Raw genomic sequence first — 17,278 nt, 5'->3', positions numbered from 1 at the left:
CCTGCATCCATGTTTGAGAAGTGATATGTGAGTCACCTCTGGGCCTTTGGGAGAAGAGCAAGTGTGGAGGTGAAACACACTTGAGTGTGGCCCTGCCTCTACTCCTGAAAGTGCCCAGAGAGACAAACACTAAGTAATGTGAGGATGAAGAAAGGAAAAGCCTTTACTCATGGACCTTAGCTTTGAAAACTCGGACTTTGTCCCTGGGGGAACGGCATCCCTGGGATGTGAGCGCCGTTGTCCATGAGACACCCTTGCAACTCGGTGGTGGAGAAGGAGATCCTGATATCAGGTATAAGGTTATGGATGTCCCAGATAGTTTTACTAGATCTCTGCAGTCTACAGTTTGAAAAGCCACGGTAACATAATTTTTTTTGTTTGTTTTTGAGGCAGGGTTTCTCTGTGTAGTCCTGGTTGTCCTGGAACTCACTCTGTAGACCAGGCTGGCCTCGAACTCAGAAATCTGCCTGCCTCTGCCTCCCAAGTGCTGGGATTAAAGGCGTGTGCCACCACTGCCCAGCCATTAACATAAATTTCTTTTAATTGTGAAACTCAGCCAATATGAGTTTCATATTCTTTATCCATAATTCTAAAATCCAGGAAACTCTTAAAAATAACTATATGACCCATTGTCGTTTCTGCATGGAGTCTTTCACTTCTAGACTTCCATGTTTCTGATGTGTGGTGTCTCTGCTGCTTCTGTCTCCCCTGGAAATTGACTCAGTGCTGCTCGGTCCTCTGCCGACTCAAATATGGATGACATCTGTAAGCTGCTGCGAAGCACAGGATATTCCAGCCAGCCAGGAGCTAAGAGACCACCCAACTACCCTGAGAGCTATTTCCAGAGAGTGCCTATCAACGAGACCTTCATCAGCATGGTCATCGGACGCCTGAGATCTGATGACATTTACAACCAGGTGGGAGGGAATCAGAGGGCCTTCATAACTTAAAGGAGGGAATTTATCTTTGTCCTCAGTTGTACCTTTTGTTTCCTCTGGTGAGTCAAACAGCAGGCTGAAACTGTTTTTTAAAAGCTTTTGAATAGTGCTATAAGGTCAAGGAAAGGATCTATTAAGTTTGAGAGAATCAGAGGTTTAAGAGAGGGGATATGATGTGAGCATTCGGAAGGAAGGTGCATTCTTTAAGTCATCTGTTCAAGAACCAGTTACTGAGAATGTGCCCGATATGTTCATATGTGGGCTAGGTGCTGGGGACTCATCACCAAGGAAGGTAGGCTCTGCTCTGCACCCAGGGTGGACTTGTGGCTTAGGAAGGAGGCACCCACCGGATGGATGATGGTACAAGAACTTGCACATTAGCTTGGGGAAGCCAGTGGGGCATGCAGCCATGGTGCATGATGGCAGCTGATGACAGAGTGAAGCAGAAGGCCCGGCTAGACCGCTGGCAGCCTGAGCAGACCTGGAAAGACCATACAGTCACATTCCTCACCAGTGTATGCATTGCTTAGACTAGTCCGAAGAGCAGCTCCGTGCTGTGGCCTTTCTTCAGCCTGCAGAGCCCTTGCTCCTTCACTGAAAGGACTGACCATTTGACTTCATTCTGGGGTGGTGAAGTTGGGGGACATGATTTCATAGAGAGATTTCAGAAATTATTTTTCAGGCCCCTTTCCAAATACCAATTTCTCTTTGGTGACCAATTCCTTTTTTGTACAATTATATTAAGTATAACTAAGACTATTTGATTCTTGGGATTTTTTTCTTAGAACATTCAAAATCAGACACTAGGTGCAGACACAAGGGCTTAATGATATTTGTTGCCATTGACTGAGATGTCAGTCTAAAGCAGCCTCATGGGAGGTTTGTTTGCTTACCATTTTCTCTGTTGCACATGACAATCCTGTAGGTGGACATAGTTATTATGTCCATGTTGCTGTGGACAAAGCTAAGACTTAGATACCTTCAACAGTCCTCTCAAAGCCACACTCTGAACAGCAGAGCCACCATTTGAATTCGGATGTGGGCCCAGGCTGTTTTCTCACATCCTTCTTCCCACCCTTCTTCTTACTCAGTCCATGATCCATTTCTTAAGGTGGCGTGTTAGCGTGTCTTCTTCCCTCCCACAGGGTTCAGCTGTGTTGGTCCTGTGTCACCCGCTCTGTCCTGTACTTCTCTCACCCACCTCTGGTTCTTGGTATTTGGAGAGGGGCCTGAAAAATCATTTCTGCAAAATTTGAACTTTAGGGGACTGCCTCATCCAGCTAAGACAATCTGGGGAGAAAAGATTTGGATGCACACATCTGGGGAAAGAAATGGGGTACACAGACATGTACAGACGATCTAGGATGGAAGAAATTGTGCACACCCTCATGGAGCCACACCCACACCACACAACAGCTCAGAACCTCAACACTTTTGTGTAGAGGACAGGAGGAGCGGTTAGATCTGTGGCTCTCAACCTGTGCACTACTATACCTCTGGGGGTTGAATGACCTTTTCCTGTCAGTTGCCTATACCATCAGAAAGCACAGATATTTACATTATGATTCATAACAGAAGCAAAATTGCAGTTATGAAGTAGCAATAAAAACAGTGTTCTGTTTTGGAATCAGCACAACCTAAGGATCTATATATTAGGGCTGTAGCATCAGGAAGGTTGAGAACCACTGGGTTAGAGAGTCTAGATATGAGGTCTCTAGGCGAGCAATCTTAAGTTGGTTTATCTAGGAGAAGGCTGTGGCGGCTAGGTTTTGCACATATTGCTAACCTGTGTACTCTGTCCAGAAGGCTTTGCCATCCTTCACAGCCTCACCTCTGGAGAAGGCTTGGCCATTTCCATGGGTCTGCAGCATTGGCCGTGCCTGTCCCCACAGGACACATTTGCCTGGGGCTTCCTCAGCTCCCCACACACTGCCATGACACTTTCCTGCCTGCAGGAGCCATGTGGCCTTGCTGCGGCTGTCCTTGTGACGATTTCTCCCCATCCTGCCCTTAGGAGGGGAGACGTTGATAGGTGCTGTGTAGCCCAGAAGTCTGACCTAGTACATCAGGATGTAGATGCCCGGGAAAGATGGACATGGGAAAGACAGGTGGGAGGAGAACTCAGCAAAGGGTGAGAACAGACGAGGGGCTGCGAGATAGCTCAGCGGCTAAGAGCACTCACTGCTCTTCCAGGGGTCCTGAGTTGAGTTCCCAGCAACCACTGGGTGGCTCACAACCATCTGTGATCTGATGCCCTCCTCTGGTGTGCATGAAGACTGCCTCAGTGTACTCATAAAATAAATAAACAAATCTTAAAAAAAAAAAATCACAGGTGAGTGTTCCGTCCTGCATGAGTTTAAGTGAGAGTTCTAGAAGCAAGTATTGATCTGGGTTAAGAAGACACTCCATGGGATGATGGAGGAATTTCAGTGACTTGATGGGCAAAAGGAAGTGATAAAAAGGTGATTGTGTTTAGCTGAAGTCCATCAGTTCTAAGAGATCGTTCTTATGTGATAGGAAAGACAGAAATGGTGTCAAGGAGCCAGTGCAGGGTTGAGACCTCCTCTTGTTTGCAAAAACATTGCAATGAAGTCAGGACATGAAAGGGAGAGAATGCTGTGGGTTCTAGATAAGAGGAAAGAGCAGAGTTCCACAGGCCTTCCCCAAGGTCATGGCCCCAAAGCCGATGAGATTTTTGAGACAACGTTTTAGTGTGATGCTATCTTGCAGGTCTCTGCCTACCCTCTGCCGGAGCACCGCAGCACCGCCCTGGCAAACCAGGCCGCCATGCTCTCCGTCATCCTCTACTTTGAACCTTCCATTCTTCACAGCCACCAAGCCAAAATGAGGGAGATCGTGGATAAGTACTTTCCGGATAACTGGGCAAGTTTCCTCCCTTTTGTAAATGTGTCCCGTAGCTCACTCCCTGAGGCCAAGTACATTAGTCAGAACTGGAACCCAAGCTTAGGACGCAGAGGCAGGGGAATCAGGAAGTCAGGTTCATACACGGTGACTGTAGGGCCAGATAGGATGAGTACAGAGATGGGGGACATTAGGGAGGAGTTGGGGAAGAGAACACATAAAGTATGTCATATGGGAAATTTTTAATTAAAAGAATTTTAAACAGAAATAAACAGAACCCTCCTTTTTTGCCTTCTCAGTTTTTTACTTTTATTTATGTTTGGAAGAGATACTAAAAATTTTACCAGGCAGTGGTAGCAAATGCTTTTAATCCCAGCACTCATGGGGCAGAGGCAGGCTGATATCTGAGTTTGAGGCCCCAGGCTCTACAGAATGTGTTCCAGGACAGCCAGGGCTACACAGAAAAACCCCGTCTTGAAAAAAAGGGGGGGGGCGGGTATTTAAATGTTTGAGGAACACATATATAGCCAGGTGGCTTCTGTATAAAAGAGGGAACCATATGAAAACACAACTAGAGTTTGCAGTGTGAAAGTGCGACACAACAAAGTGGGAGATGGGTAAACCTGCTCTTAAAGGAAGTTATGACATGAACTTCACTTTCTGGAAAGCAAGATTAAAAGTTAATGAACCAGGGGCTGGTCCGGTGACTCCTTGGTTAAGAGCATCCTGCTCTCACAAAGGACCCAAGTTTGATTTCCAGCACCCACATAGCAACTCACAACCATCTATAGTTGCAGCTCCAAGAGGCCTGGCACCCTTTTCTGGTCTTAGTGGGCATTAGGCACGCAAATGACACATAGGCATACTACAGGCCAAACACCCTGCACATAAAATAATTCAAAATCACTTAATGTTGATATCAGTAGATTTGTTTGAAAGCTCTTAAGTGTTCTTAGTGACTTTAAAACCTCTCTGTAGCGTGTGTGCGTGTGGTGTGTGAGTGTAATGTATGTGTGTGGTTGTGTGCTATGTGTGTGGTGTGTGTGAGTATAGTGTGTGTGTGGTTGTGTGGTGTGTGTGTGTTGGTGTGTGGTATGTATGTGTGTGTATGTGTGGTGTATGTGTGTGTGTGGTGTATGTGTGTGTGTGGTGTGTGTATGTGTGTAGTGTGTGTGTGAATGTGTGTGTGTATGACTGTATGTGTGCATGTGTTTGATGTGTGTGAATGTGTGTGTGCATGTGTTTGGTGAGGGGGGTTGGTGTGTGTGGTGTATGTGTGGTGTGTGTGTGAATGTGTGTGTGTGTGTGTGTGTGTGTGTGTGTGTGTCTGAGTGTGTGTTTGGTGTGTGTGTGTGTGGTGTGTGTATGTGTGGTGTGTTAGTGAGTCATACACAAATGCCTGAGTTCAGGGGATCAAATTTAACACCAGGCTTGCATAGAAAATGCTTTTTTCAGCCAGGCAGTGGTGGTGCACGCCTGTAATCCCAGCACTTGGGAGGCAGAGGCAGGTGGATTTCTGAGTTCGAGGCCAGCCTGGTCTACAGAGTGAGTTCCAGGACAGCCAGGGCTACACAGAGAAACCCTGTCTCGAAACCCCCCCCCCAAAAAAAAAGAAAGAAAAGAAAAGAAAATGCTTTTTTCTCACTGCGCCATCTTGCCAGCCCCATCTTTGACTTTAAGAACATAAAAACAACTGGGAAAACTGAGCCGGCGTGACGGTGACCTGAGAGACACCCCCACCCCCATCTCTAAAAGAAAAAAGGAGAGAAAAGAACAAAGTGCTTTCTCTCATTAGTGAGAAATTAGCTTTTCTCCTCTAGAATGTCTTCATCTATAAATCTAATGCTAAGCAGTGAGAGGAAAATGTTGACTTCAGTGCTTTCTTTATCTTGACTCTCCTTCTCCAAAGAGCTCTCTCTGCCTTCAGTTATTTGCAGAACCCTGGGTTTCACTGACATGAATTAAAACTTCTCATTTCTCCACCCCTTTCCTTGATGGTAGTAGATGCTGGGCAATACTGAGCCACTCTCTCCTCTCCCAGGTAATCAGCATTTACATGGGCATCACTGTTAATCTAGCCGATGCGTGGGAACCTTACAAAGCTGCAAAGACTGCTCTCAACAATACCCTTGACCTCTCAAATGTCAAAGAACAGGTAGGTGTGCTCTAAGCAGAAGTGAGTAACTGGGCGTCAAGCCCAGCTTATGGGAAACAAGCTAGGTACACTTCGCTCCCATTTGGAAAATGTATTCCTAGACGTCTTAATGCAGAACTCGAAGGTGAAATGTGTAGGTCAGAGCTAAGGACAGGTTTTAAACTTGGGTGGTAGAGGAAATTAGAGACTCGGGCCCTAAGAAAACTTCAGTGCAATAGTTCACAGGTGACTTTGTTCACGTGTGAAGCCCGTGTCCTGTGCATAGAGCTGGCTTGTTGTTTTAGCAGTAGATGACCGCTGAGATAAAACTGCAATTGAAGTCATCCCTTCTGGTGTGCAGTTGGTTTCTTTAAGCGCAGACTCGGTGTGCTTGTTTCTGAGTCACGTGGCTCTACTCTCCTGTACAGAACACCAGGCAGAAGAAAATAGCTGCGTAGGCAGGAATATAAATAAAATAGTCACGTGTGTACTTAATATTTCTCCTGCCTGGCTTTCTGGGGCATGGTGTCCTCTATACGTAGAACAATATTGGCTTTAAAGCCTCTGTCATGTTTGGTCCAAGTAAATTGAACCTGTTAAATAATGTACGAAATGATTTTGCTGTTGGCCGCCTCTGTAAAGTGGCATTGCTGCTTACTGGTGTCGGACCATGCATTTTTCATTACTCAAATTCCTTTCCAATCTTGCATTTTCTCATTTGTGACATTGTAAGAAGTTAACCAACTTGACTGGTCGACTGATTGGCAAGATTTAACATTGGACCTATACTGTACTAAATTCAGATGGCCAGGAAAATTGCAATTTTGATCTGCCGAGATGTACTTTTTATTAAGCTTCCTATTCTCCTGTGGAAGTCTCATCCTTCGTCAGGGTGTGGTGATCCCAGCACCAGAAGGCTAAGCCAGAGTTGCGGTGAGATCAGGCCTAGCCAGTGCTGGACAGCAAGACCTGACTTAGAAGCAAAGTCTGATCTTTGGAACTGTCCGCTTTGTTCTACATTTGCCAACCACAGTAGGAAGATCAGGCAATTTGGCCTCTGTTTTTTTGCTTCTTTTCTTTCCAAGTTAAAAGCTGAAGGGATCAAGCCAGCATAGTGGCGTGCAATTTTAATCCCAGCACTCAGGAGGCAGAGGCAGGTAGATCTCTGTAAATTCAAGGCCAGCCTGGTCTACATAGTAAGTTACAGGATAGCCAGAGCTATGGTAAGATTCTATCTTAGAGAGAAAAAAAAAAATTAAAGGGATCAGAGAAATCACTGAGTCCAGTTCAGCCTCGGGCAAAGAAAACAGTTTACAGGGGATAAAGCCAGCAGTGTTTGATCATCCAAATTAAATCGAAGCCTCAGAAGTCTGAGAACAATATTCCTTTTTCAATGGCTAATGAAACCAGTCTTGGCAGCATACACCTTTAATCTGAGCACTCTGGAAGCAGAGGCAGATAGAGCTCTGTGAGTTCAAGGCTAGCCTTAGCCTAGTCTACATAGCAAAGTGCAAGCTACACAGTGGGACTCGTGTTTCAAAAAGAATCCAGTAAATCAGTTGCCCTTGGTGCCGTTACTATAATCCATGTTATTACCTCATATAGAAATGATGTAATTAAACTGGGGAGTGGGGTGGGAGGGAAGGAAGGAAAGAAAGGAAGGAAGGAAGGAAGGAAGGAAGGAAGGAAGGAAGGAAGGAAGGAAGGAAGGAAGGAAGGAAAGCTTATACTGTTGGGGTTCAACTGAATGTAATTCACTCTCAAAATATCTCTTCATCTAATTCCAGCTTGTTGGTTTTTTAATTTTCAAAGGCAAGCAGATATGCTAGTGTCAGCGAAAGAGTGCGCGCTCAGGTCCAGCAGTTTCTGAAAGAGGGTTACCTGAGGGAGGAGGTGCTTCTGGACAACATCCCCAGGCTGCTGAACTGCCTGCGAGACTGCAATGTGGCCATCCGCTGGCTGATGCTCCACACAGCCGACTCAGGTGATGCCTACACTTCCCCACCCACAGAAAGCTCTGCAGAGCTGAGGTCTGGGCCCCAGTGCGGAGCTCTGACGAAAGAGTGCGTGCTCAAGTCCAGCAGTTTCTGAAAGAGGGTTACCTGAGGGAGGAGGTGCCTCTGGACAACATCACTCAGGTGATGCCCACACTCCCCCACCCACAGAAAGCTCTGCAGAGCCGAGGTCTGGGCCCCAGTGCAGAGCACTCAGCAGAGCGGGCCTCTGCGTGAGAGAGGAAAGCTCACTGCCTAAGCTAGTGTGTCCTGTCGACTTGGGAGAGGTCAGCAGCCCGCCTGAGCAGAGGTCCTTTGTCAGGCGCTGGTGGGCGGCTGGGAAAATGATGGCGTCGGGCTCCTGTGTTGAAGAAGCTTGTCACTGATCAATCACACTGGGTAGATGGGTTGTGAACATAGAAAAAGGAACAACGGCAGACCTGTGGTAGACAGACAGGTTAATGCCCCTACCTCAAGAAGGGAGGTAATGCTTCCCTTTTCGAAAGATGTCCATGCCCTCGACCCCAGAACCTTCAGGGCTTGTGGAAGCATAAAGAAGACATTGCTAATCAGCTGACCTTACATGCAGGAAACTAATCCCATAGTCTGTGTAATCACACAGAGCCTTAGATCACGAGAGTGAGGCAGGCAGATGGCTTGACCAGCCAGGACTGGCTTTAAAGGCTCCAGGCAGCCTTTAAAGGGTACAAGGGGCAAGACAGAGCATTTCCCCTAATTTAGGGCTATCTACACTTTTAGTTAGGATATGATGCTGTCATCTTTAAATGTGCTGGGCCATAGTCATAGCTGTCCTGGGATGTGGGCTGTCTAACCACAGGTTGGAAATACCTTCTTAATCTGCTAATACAGGAGTCCAACCCTGCTGACATTTTAAAACCATTTAGTCAAGCAGTGGTGGCACACGCCCTTAATTGCAGCACTCAGAGTGGTGGAGGCAGGCTGATCTCTGAATTCAAGGTCAGCTTGGTCTACAGAGTGAGAACCAGATCTACATAGCAGTGAAACTCTGTCTCAAAAAACAAAACAAATCAAACCTTTAGTGCATTTCTCTACCCACAGGTACATGTTCTCTGACTCTGTGTGTGTGTGTGTGTGTGTGTGTGTGTGTGTGTGTGTGTGTGTGTCCAATCCATGCACATGCACACTTAGGATCTCCTTCCAGCATTCGAGACCTACAAATTGAACTCAGGTATCAGGTTATGAGACCAAGGCTTTCCCACACTAAGCCATCTGTAGGCCCCTGCCAACATCTTAGTTTAGTACAGTGGATCCTGCTTCACATTTGCAACTCTAAAACATAAAAACCTAAATTTGTGTTCTTTTAAAAGCTGCTGTTTGTGCTAACCTGTTAGAGCAGCTCCAGGAAATTAACAAAAGGCCCCAGGTGGCAAATCAGAGCTTGGTGTGAAACTTATAATGGTCAAGGCCCGAGTCTCTGGTAGGAGTGGACAAACAGAAATGTCAAAGATGGCTAAACCAGAAGTCAGTAACTGCCCAGGCTCTTAGGAAGATTTGACTTAATAAATGAGATGAAATTCTAGACCATAGATGTGATCAGAATCGGACGTAGAAAAAAATGTGTGCCTTTTTTTCCCCCTCAAGACAGGGTTTCTCTGTATAGCCCTGGCTGTCCTGGAACTCACTCTGTAGACCAGGTTGGCCTCGAACTCAGAAATTCGCCTGCCTCTGCCTCCCAAGTGCTGGGATTAAAGGCGCCACCACTGCCCAGGTAAAAATTTGTGCCTTGCTGAGTGGAAGGTTCCTAGAACAGGTAATTTAGTGGCCTCAACCTCTTCTGGATCATGGCCCTCTTTGAGACCTTCTGTCCGCACAGTTTGGTCATCAGGATCAGGAGCTTAACGTGTTGTGTGAAACAGCTCCACAGAATCCATGCGCTATGATTTGAAAGCCAGTGATGAAAATCTCAGAAAACAGTAGAAGACACTTGAGACCCTGAGCACATTGACAGATGTTACACTTTGCTTATCCCTAGCAAATGCTTCGTAAGCATTCTGTGGCTCATCTAAATTTGCACACCACTACCCCAGTTGTGTCCAGCAAGCCTGTAAAGCTCTCTGCTTTCCGGTTTGGGTTTTTGTTTTTATTTTGTTTTCTGAGACAGTCTTTCCATGAAGTCATGCTGTGTAGATCAGGCTGGCCTTGAACCTGTGGTGATCTGCTCAGGAATTAGGATTACAGGTGCACATCACCACATGGCTGAGCGCTCTGCTTTCCACCTCTCGTTCGGTCACCTTCTCTTGAGAGCCTACCCTGTGTCAAGCACCGCCTCACTTCCAGACTATCATGTGGGTCCCTCTGTGACCCAGCCACCACAACCTCATGGCTTCTGCAGCCTGACCTGATGCTCTCCGCCCTTTGCCTGCCTTGTTTCCACTGCTAGGAGCCATCGCCAGGTGGACTTCCACACTCTTCATGTCCCGTGTGTAGCATTTCCTCTAAACTCCCCAGCTGCGTAAATGTTTTTGCACATAAGCTGTTTTTACATTTTTTGCATCATTTTGCTTCTTGGTGTGTAGGTCTGTGTACACTGTACTCACAGTGCAAATTTAATTATCTAATTCACATGCATTTAAGACTTTTGTTTTTATCTATGTGCATGTCTCTCTCTCTCTCTCTCTCTCTCTCTCTCTCTCTCTCTGTGCGCACACATGTGCACACATACACTCTCTCAGTGTGTTGGATGCCCTGAAGCTAGAGTTTCAGTTTTGAGCTGTTTGGTATGGGTCCTGGGAAACAAACTTGTCCTCTGTAAGAGCATGAATTGCCCTGAGCTGCTGAGCTGTCTCTCCACCCCACTGATCTGCTTTCAATAAACTTACCTTCTCTTCTATACAAGCTCCTTTTCTGATTTCAGAAATGTGCCCATTGATTCAGCTTACGGTCTTCCCCACCAACTCCACATAAATAATGTAAATGCTCACTTTAGCCTGTTTGCAAACCAGCTTTGGTCCTCCAGCGGCTCAGCTCACCTCATCCCCTGTGCAGTGGGCCTGACAGCCTGTGCTGTCCCATCCCCTGTGCAGTAGGCCTGACAGCCTGTGCTATCCCATCCCCTGTGCAGTGGGCCTGACAGCCTGTGCTGTCCCATCCCCTGTGCAGTGGGCCTGACAGCCTGTGCTATCTCATCCCCTGTGCAGTGGGCCTGACAGCCTGTGCTGTCCCATCCCCTGTGCAGTAGGCCTGACAGCCTGTGCTATCCCATCCCCTGTGCAGTGGGCCTGACAGCCTGTGCTATCTCATCCCCTGTGCAGTGGGCCTGACAGCCTATGCTGTCCCATCCCCTGTGCAGTGGGCCTGACAGCCTGTGCTATCCCATCCCCTGTGCAGTGGGCCTGACAGCCTGTGCTATCCCATCCCCTGTGCAGTGGGCCTGACAGCCTGTGCTGTCTCATCCCCTGTGCAGTGGGCCTGACAGCCGGGCCTATGTTCTGGAAGCCAGTCATCTCCTCAACTGCACAGGGACAAACTCCAGCGTGCCAGAGGTCTGGGCTTTTATCTTTAGCCACAGCTATTTAATATTTTTGGGCCTGGCCAATGTCTGACCTGATAGTACATGAATATGTTTATACATGGGGAAAGTAAGTGCGTACTTAGCCATGCTGTTGTTACAGTCCTGACATTTTTATGTGTCTGTCACTCCTCTTGGCCCGATGGAGGCCTCTCGGTCACCATGTACCACACTGTTTGTATAAACAGTTAAAGCCTAGAGAATCATTTCTGACACTTCTCAAAATGATGAGAATTCTGCCCGAAACTCAAATTTTCAGATACCACAAGAGCCTAACTGTCTTAGGGTTTCCTTTGTTATGAAGAGATATAATGACCAAGGCAACTCATAAAAGGAAAACATTTAAGTGGGGCTGGCTTACAGTTTCTGAGGTTCAGGCCACTATCATCACGGTGGAAAGCGTGGCAGTGTGCAGGCAGACCTGGCTCTGGAGAGCGAGAGCTCTGCATCTTGAGCCACAGACAGCCAAGAGACTCTCTTCTCCACTTCTCAGAGCTTGATCACTAGGAGCCCTCGAAGCCCATCTTCACAGTGACACACTTCCTCCAACAAGGCCACACCTGGTCCAGCAATGCCACACCTCCTAATAGTGCCACTTCCCATGGCCTAAGCACATTCACACCACCACACCGTCCTAGAAAACAGGTCTCTGAAGGTAGCAGCTTCAGGTTATCTTTCTGCATCTGAGTGGCACAATTGGCCATCTATAGCAGGAGCACCTCGGGCAGGTGGGACCTGAGGAAGACTAGCCTATGAAATGGCGCCAGAAGGCCCTGCCCAGCCACTGCAGGCAGTTAAGAAGCTGACCCGGAAATGCCTACAAAATGCTCTATCTGGCTCTGTCTTTTTATTCAGCAGTGAGTCGGGAACTGATAGCCATGTCACGAGGAGTTACAAGTTCATTTGTCACAACAGTTCAGTTGTTCTCCATGATGTGGCTATAGGATAATTCCCAACCTACTGTGGGTAGACATTTTGCTTAATACTTTTTAAATACTTGAAATGAAGGGAGATACTTAAGAATCCATCTTATTTCATGGGTGTTTTCTCCACATTTAATCAGTGGGAAATTCTTCTTCCCCTTTCTAGCCTGTGACCCAAACAACAAGCGCCTTCGTCAAATCAAGGACCAGATTCTGGCAGACTCTAGGTACAATCCCAAGATCCTCTTCCAGCTGCTGTTGGACACTGCACAGTTCGAGTTTATACTCAAAGAGGTAAAATAGTAAAGGAATAGCCTTAGTCTTTGGGAGCTTTTTATGTTTAAGAGAATATTTCAGAAAAGATTATGATTTAGTTGTGTCTCTGACTTAAGCAACAGATTTTGTCTGTTAATGACTGTTCTTTATAGAAAATGACAGAATTAAACATTTAACAATTATGTAGTGACAGGACAAGTATACCAGATTGTGGTATACTTGTGGTTAATCTAATGAGGCGTACAGATTCACACTTGTGAAAATATGTGAAAACTGAGATTTGGGTCTGGGGAGATGGCTCAGGATAATGGCTTGCTGAATGTCTTAGTTAAGGTTTTGCTGTGATGAAACATCATGACCAAAGCAACTTGTAAAGGGTTTGTTTAGCTTACACATCCATCCATACACTGTTCATCATGGAAGGAAGTCAGGACAGAAACTCGAAACAAGGCCGGAAGCTGGAAGTCAGAGCTGATGCAGAGGCCGTGGAAGGCTGCTTCTTTCTGGCTTGCTCGTCATGGCTTGTTCAGCTTGATTAGAAAACCCAAGACTACCCGCCCAGGGATGGCATCACAAGTAATGGCCTGGACCCTCCACATCAACCACTAATTAAGAAAATGCCCTGCATTCTTGCCTGCAGTCCTCTCTTATCGAGGCTTTTTCTTAATTGAGATTCCCTCTCAGATGACTTTCACTTGTGTCAACTTGGCATAAAACTATCCAGTGCACTGAGTAAACTGAGGACTAGAATTTGGATTTCTTGAACCCACTTACATGCCAAGTGGCTGTAGCAGCCCACAGTGTTTACAGCTTCCTGACATGAGCTGGGATCCCAGAGCAAGCTGGTCAGTTAGACTAGCCGTACCTCAAGCTCTCAATTTGACTGACAGGCCCTTTCTCAATAAGTAACATGAAAGAGCGATCAAGGGAGATTCCCACATCTAACGTGGACCCCTATGTGCATGTTGACCCACATACATATATACAGATGTGCTTGCACACAGACACGTGCACTGTGGCTGTGTATGCTAAGATTTGTACCCTCAAGGAAACGAACTTAAGACGTCTGGCATCCCTTGAAGCCAGAGCTTCTGACAAGCCTTGGAAAGGAAGTGCCATAGCGGTAAACAGAGTAAGAGCACGTGCTAGAGAACAACTCAGAGAGGGGCAGCAGTGCAGCTTGCTCCAGGGATCGCAGTCACATAGACAGCACTTGTAGAAAACATTAAACCCCGGCCTGAGGTTTCTACCCTGCCTTAGCTCACTGAGTTCCCAGATGAAAGACACACTCACAGCCTTTACACTTACAATAAGCCGTAATCAGCCCTGAGCTGGGCAGCTGCCCACCCTCCGTGCTGCTACAATCTATTTTCCTATCGATAACCCCAAGTTATTACTTACTGTGTTCCATCTGGGCTGCTCTTAACTCCTGTTGGGCAACCCTGAGGGCCATGGTTGACTCTTAATCCATGGCCGTGTCTCCTCCCCTCCCACTCCCCCTGTACCTTCTCCATGGTTCCCTTCAACCCCAAGCCTGCAAGACCTAAATCCCACCTTTGTCTCTTCTGCCCAGCCATTGGTGCTTGGCATCTTTATTTACCAATCACAATTAACTGGGGGCAGCGTCACTTGTTTTTTTGGGAGGGGACAAATTAGCATTAGAATACAAGCAGAATCAGGCCAACCCACTAAAATCACTGGTCCTTTAAGAGTATATTATTATCTTGGGTGCATGTGCTGTTAAGCCCAGTCAGGGCAGGCCTGGGCTGTCTGACTAGCTGAGTCTGCATCTCTAGCAACAGTCAGTTCTCTGGACTGTGGAAGCAGCTTCTTCTGTCAGCTCACATAGGGAGAAAAGGAAGAGCCCGAAGGAGCACAGTAGCTTGTGAAAGGGAGACACTAGCTGGGGTGGAGCAGAAGCGCTTCTGACTTCTGACCCACTGCAGCTTCCGCTCGGACTTGTTTTCCTGCTTCCCCAGTGCTCTCACTGACCTAGAACTGCTTCCCGGCCTCCTGAAAAGCACCGGGACGGGCCTGTGCTTGCTTTCCTCTTTGCAGTGGTGAACTTCATAGTAATCCAGTGCCTGGGCTTGCGGTCCAGCTTCATGACCCGAGTTCAGTGCTGAGAACTGCTGCCCTTGACCTTTGGCACGTGTGTGCACACGCACACATCATCTGTGCACACACAGGAAATACAATGTTTTAAACAGATGGGTGCAAAGGTCATGCTTCTTCCCCAGTTCTGCCTGGCAGACAGGAAACCCAAGGGTTCAGTGAGCAGCTAATGGGAGGTGAGCCGCTCGGCCGGCAGTCAAGGTTGTTTTGTGGTGTGCTTTGCCCCTGGGAAATGACATGGATTTCTCCCAGGCGTCCGGAAAGCCAGGGTAGAGTCCGTAAATAACCTCGGCGCTCCTCCTCCTCCTCTCACGTGCTGTTCATTGCTTAAGTGGCCTTTCTGCACAACCAAGCCTGTTCCTCCACAGACGCACAGTCTCACCTGAGGTGCAGTCTCCTGACTGCTCCTCTTCTCAGGTTCATTCTGATGCCATCCAATGCAGACTCTTAAGAGAAGATTAGTGTTCCTGCTGGTTCCCTCATAAGAGCACAGTGTGAAAACCCCGTGCTTTTGTGTGTTGTTGGATTAGATATCAGTATGGTTTTCGTAGTTTTGCTTCTGAGAGAGAAAAACGGCCTCTAGTTATGTTTTCTCCACTAGCTAACTCTTCTACTCTGCATAGGCTTACAAGTCATGGAGACAGTCAGGGAGCAGAGTCGCCATCTAAGGGACTAAGAAGGCGCTTACAGAGGACATGTAGTTCCTTATTGTGTCCTCTGGCAAGACGCTGCTCAACCCTCCATGACTAAATCGAAATCATGGGAAGTATTCTCTAGAAAAGGCAATAGGGCAGTGGTCACAAATTTAATTTCATTTTCCCAGGGCTGATTCCCAGGCCTACCCAAGACTTTGTGAATTGAGTCTTCAGGGCCTGGGAACTGGGCTCTTTTGAAGCCCTCAGGGTTACTTGTGAGTCTATGTATATACAAACCAACGTTTTGTGGGTGTTGTCATGTGTCCATGTGTAGTGTGAGGGTGCCGCTAGTGCCTTTCTCTGGGGATCCCCCGTCTCTGTCTCCATACCTGCTGAGTTTTCATGACTTCTAGGGATCCGAAGTCTGGTCCTTATTTGCACCACAAGCACCTTCCCCACTGAGCCACATCTCCCACCCCTGTTGCATGTTCTTATCAGGATCTCTGTAAACTGTCTGATCCAAATTTTCTCAGAAGTAAATAAATCTTTCCATCTTGTCAACAGATGTTCAAGCAAATGCTTTCAGAGAAGCAGTCCAAGTGGGAGCATTACAAGAAGGAGGGCTCCGAGCGCATGACCGAGCTCGCCGATGTCTTCTCAGGAGTGAAGCCACTAACCCGAGTGGAGAAAAATGGTAACTGCTCAAGAGGCGTCATGGGGGTGCTTGAGATACGTGTTTATATTATAGAAGCCTTAGAAATTGGCCGTCACTATCTTCACTGCGCCACAGACTACCTGGCAAGACAAACTTAGGGAAGGGAGGGTTTATTGTGGATCATAGTTTGAGGGCACAGCCCACCGGGCGGAGCCGGTGTGGAGGCAGGGGTGTGAGGCACAGCCCATGGGGCGGAGCCGGTGTGGAGGCAGGGGTGTGAGGCACAGCCCATGGGGCGGAGCCGGTGTGGAGGCAGGGGTGGGAGGCACAGCCCACTGGGGCGGAGCCGGTGTGGAGGCAGGGGTGGGAGGCACAGCCCATGGGGCGGAGCCGGTGTGGAGGCGGGGGTGTGAGGCACAGCCCACGGGGCGGAGCCGGTGTGGAGGTAGGGGTGTGAGGCACAGCCCACTGGGGCGGAGCTGGTGTGGAGGCAGAGGTGAGGCCCTGCCCACGGGGCGGAGCCGGTGTGGAGGCAGGGGTGTGAGGCACAGCCCACTGGGGCGGAGCCGGTGTGGAGGCAGGGGTGTGAGGCACAGCCCATGGGGCGGAGCCGGTGTGGAGGCTGGGGTGGGAGGCACAGCCCACGGGGCGGAGCCGGTGTGGAGGTAGGTGTGTGAGGCACAGCCCACTGGGGCGGAGCTGGTGTGGAGGCAGAGGTGAGGCACAGCCCATGGGGCGGAGCCGGTGTGGAGGCCGGGGTGTGAGGGCACAGCCCATGGGGCGGAGCCGGTGTGGAGGCCGGGGTGTGAGGGCACAGCCCACGGGGCGGAGCCGATGTGGAGGCGGAGATGTGAGGGCACAGCCCACTGGGGCGGAGCCGGTGTGGAGGCAGGGGTGTGAGGCACAGCCCATGGGGCGGAGCCGGTGTGGAGGCAGGGGTGTGAGGCACAGCCCATGGGGTGGAGCCGGTGTGGAGGCAGGGGTGTGAGGGCACAGCCCATGGGGCTGAGTAGGTGTGGAGGCAGGGGTGTGAGGCTCTGTGGTCAGGAAGAGGAGAGGGGTAAGTGCTCAGCTCACTTCCTGCTTTTTGTTAAGTCTATCTCAGCAGGCAAAAGTTGCCGCCCACACTCAGAGTAGGTCTTCCATCCTCAGTTAAACCTCTCAGACCTCTCAGAAAGGCCTCACAGACATGCCCA

The 17,278-nt window shown here is 48.4% G+C and overlaps 1 protein-coding gene across 2 annotated transcripts in view; it reads left to right on the top strand.

The window, feature by feature from the left end:
- Nucleotides 1-17,278, top strand: part of Washc5 (WASH complex subunit 5) — a 51,076-nt gene that overhangs the window by 8,872 nt on the left and 24,926 nt on the right. For both annotated transcript variants that reach the window (XM_052161787.1, XM_052161788.1), the window contains 6 exons: nt 725-917; nt 3,669-3,821; nt 5,842-5,955; nt 7,747-7,918; nt 12,568-12,695; nt 15,992-16,121. In XM_052161787.1, coding sequence (XP_052017747.1) covers nt 725-917; nt 3,669-3,821; nt 5,842-5,955; nt 7,747-7,918; nt 12,568-12,695; nt 15,992-16,121 — 890 coding nt within the window. The remainder of the gene's footprint in view (nt 1-724; nt 918-3,668; nt 3,822-5,841; nt 5,956-7,746; nt 7,919-12,567; nt 12,696-15,991; nt 16,122-17,278) is intronic.

The sequence above is a fragment of the Apodemus sylvaticus genome, chromosome 17, assembly GCF_947179515.1.
Source record: "Apodemus sylvaticus chromosome 17, mApoSyl1.1, whole genome shotgun sequence".
NCBI lineage: Eukaryota > Metazoa > Chordata > Mammalia > Rodentia > Muridae > Apodemus > Apodemus sylvaticus.
This window is presented reverse-complemented; position numbering and strand designations above follow the sequence as displayed.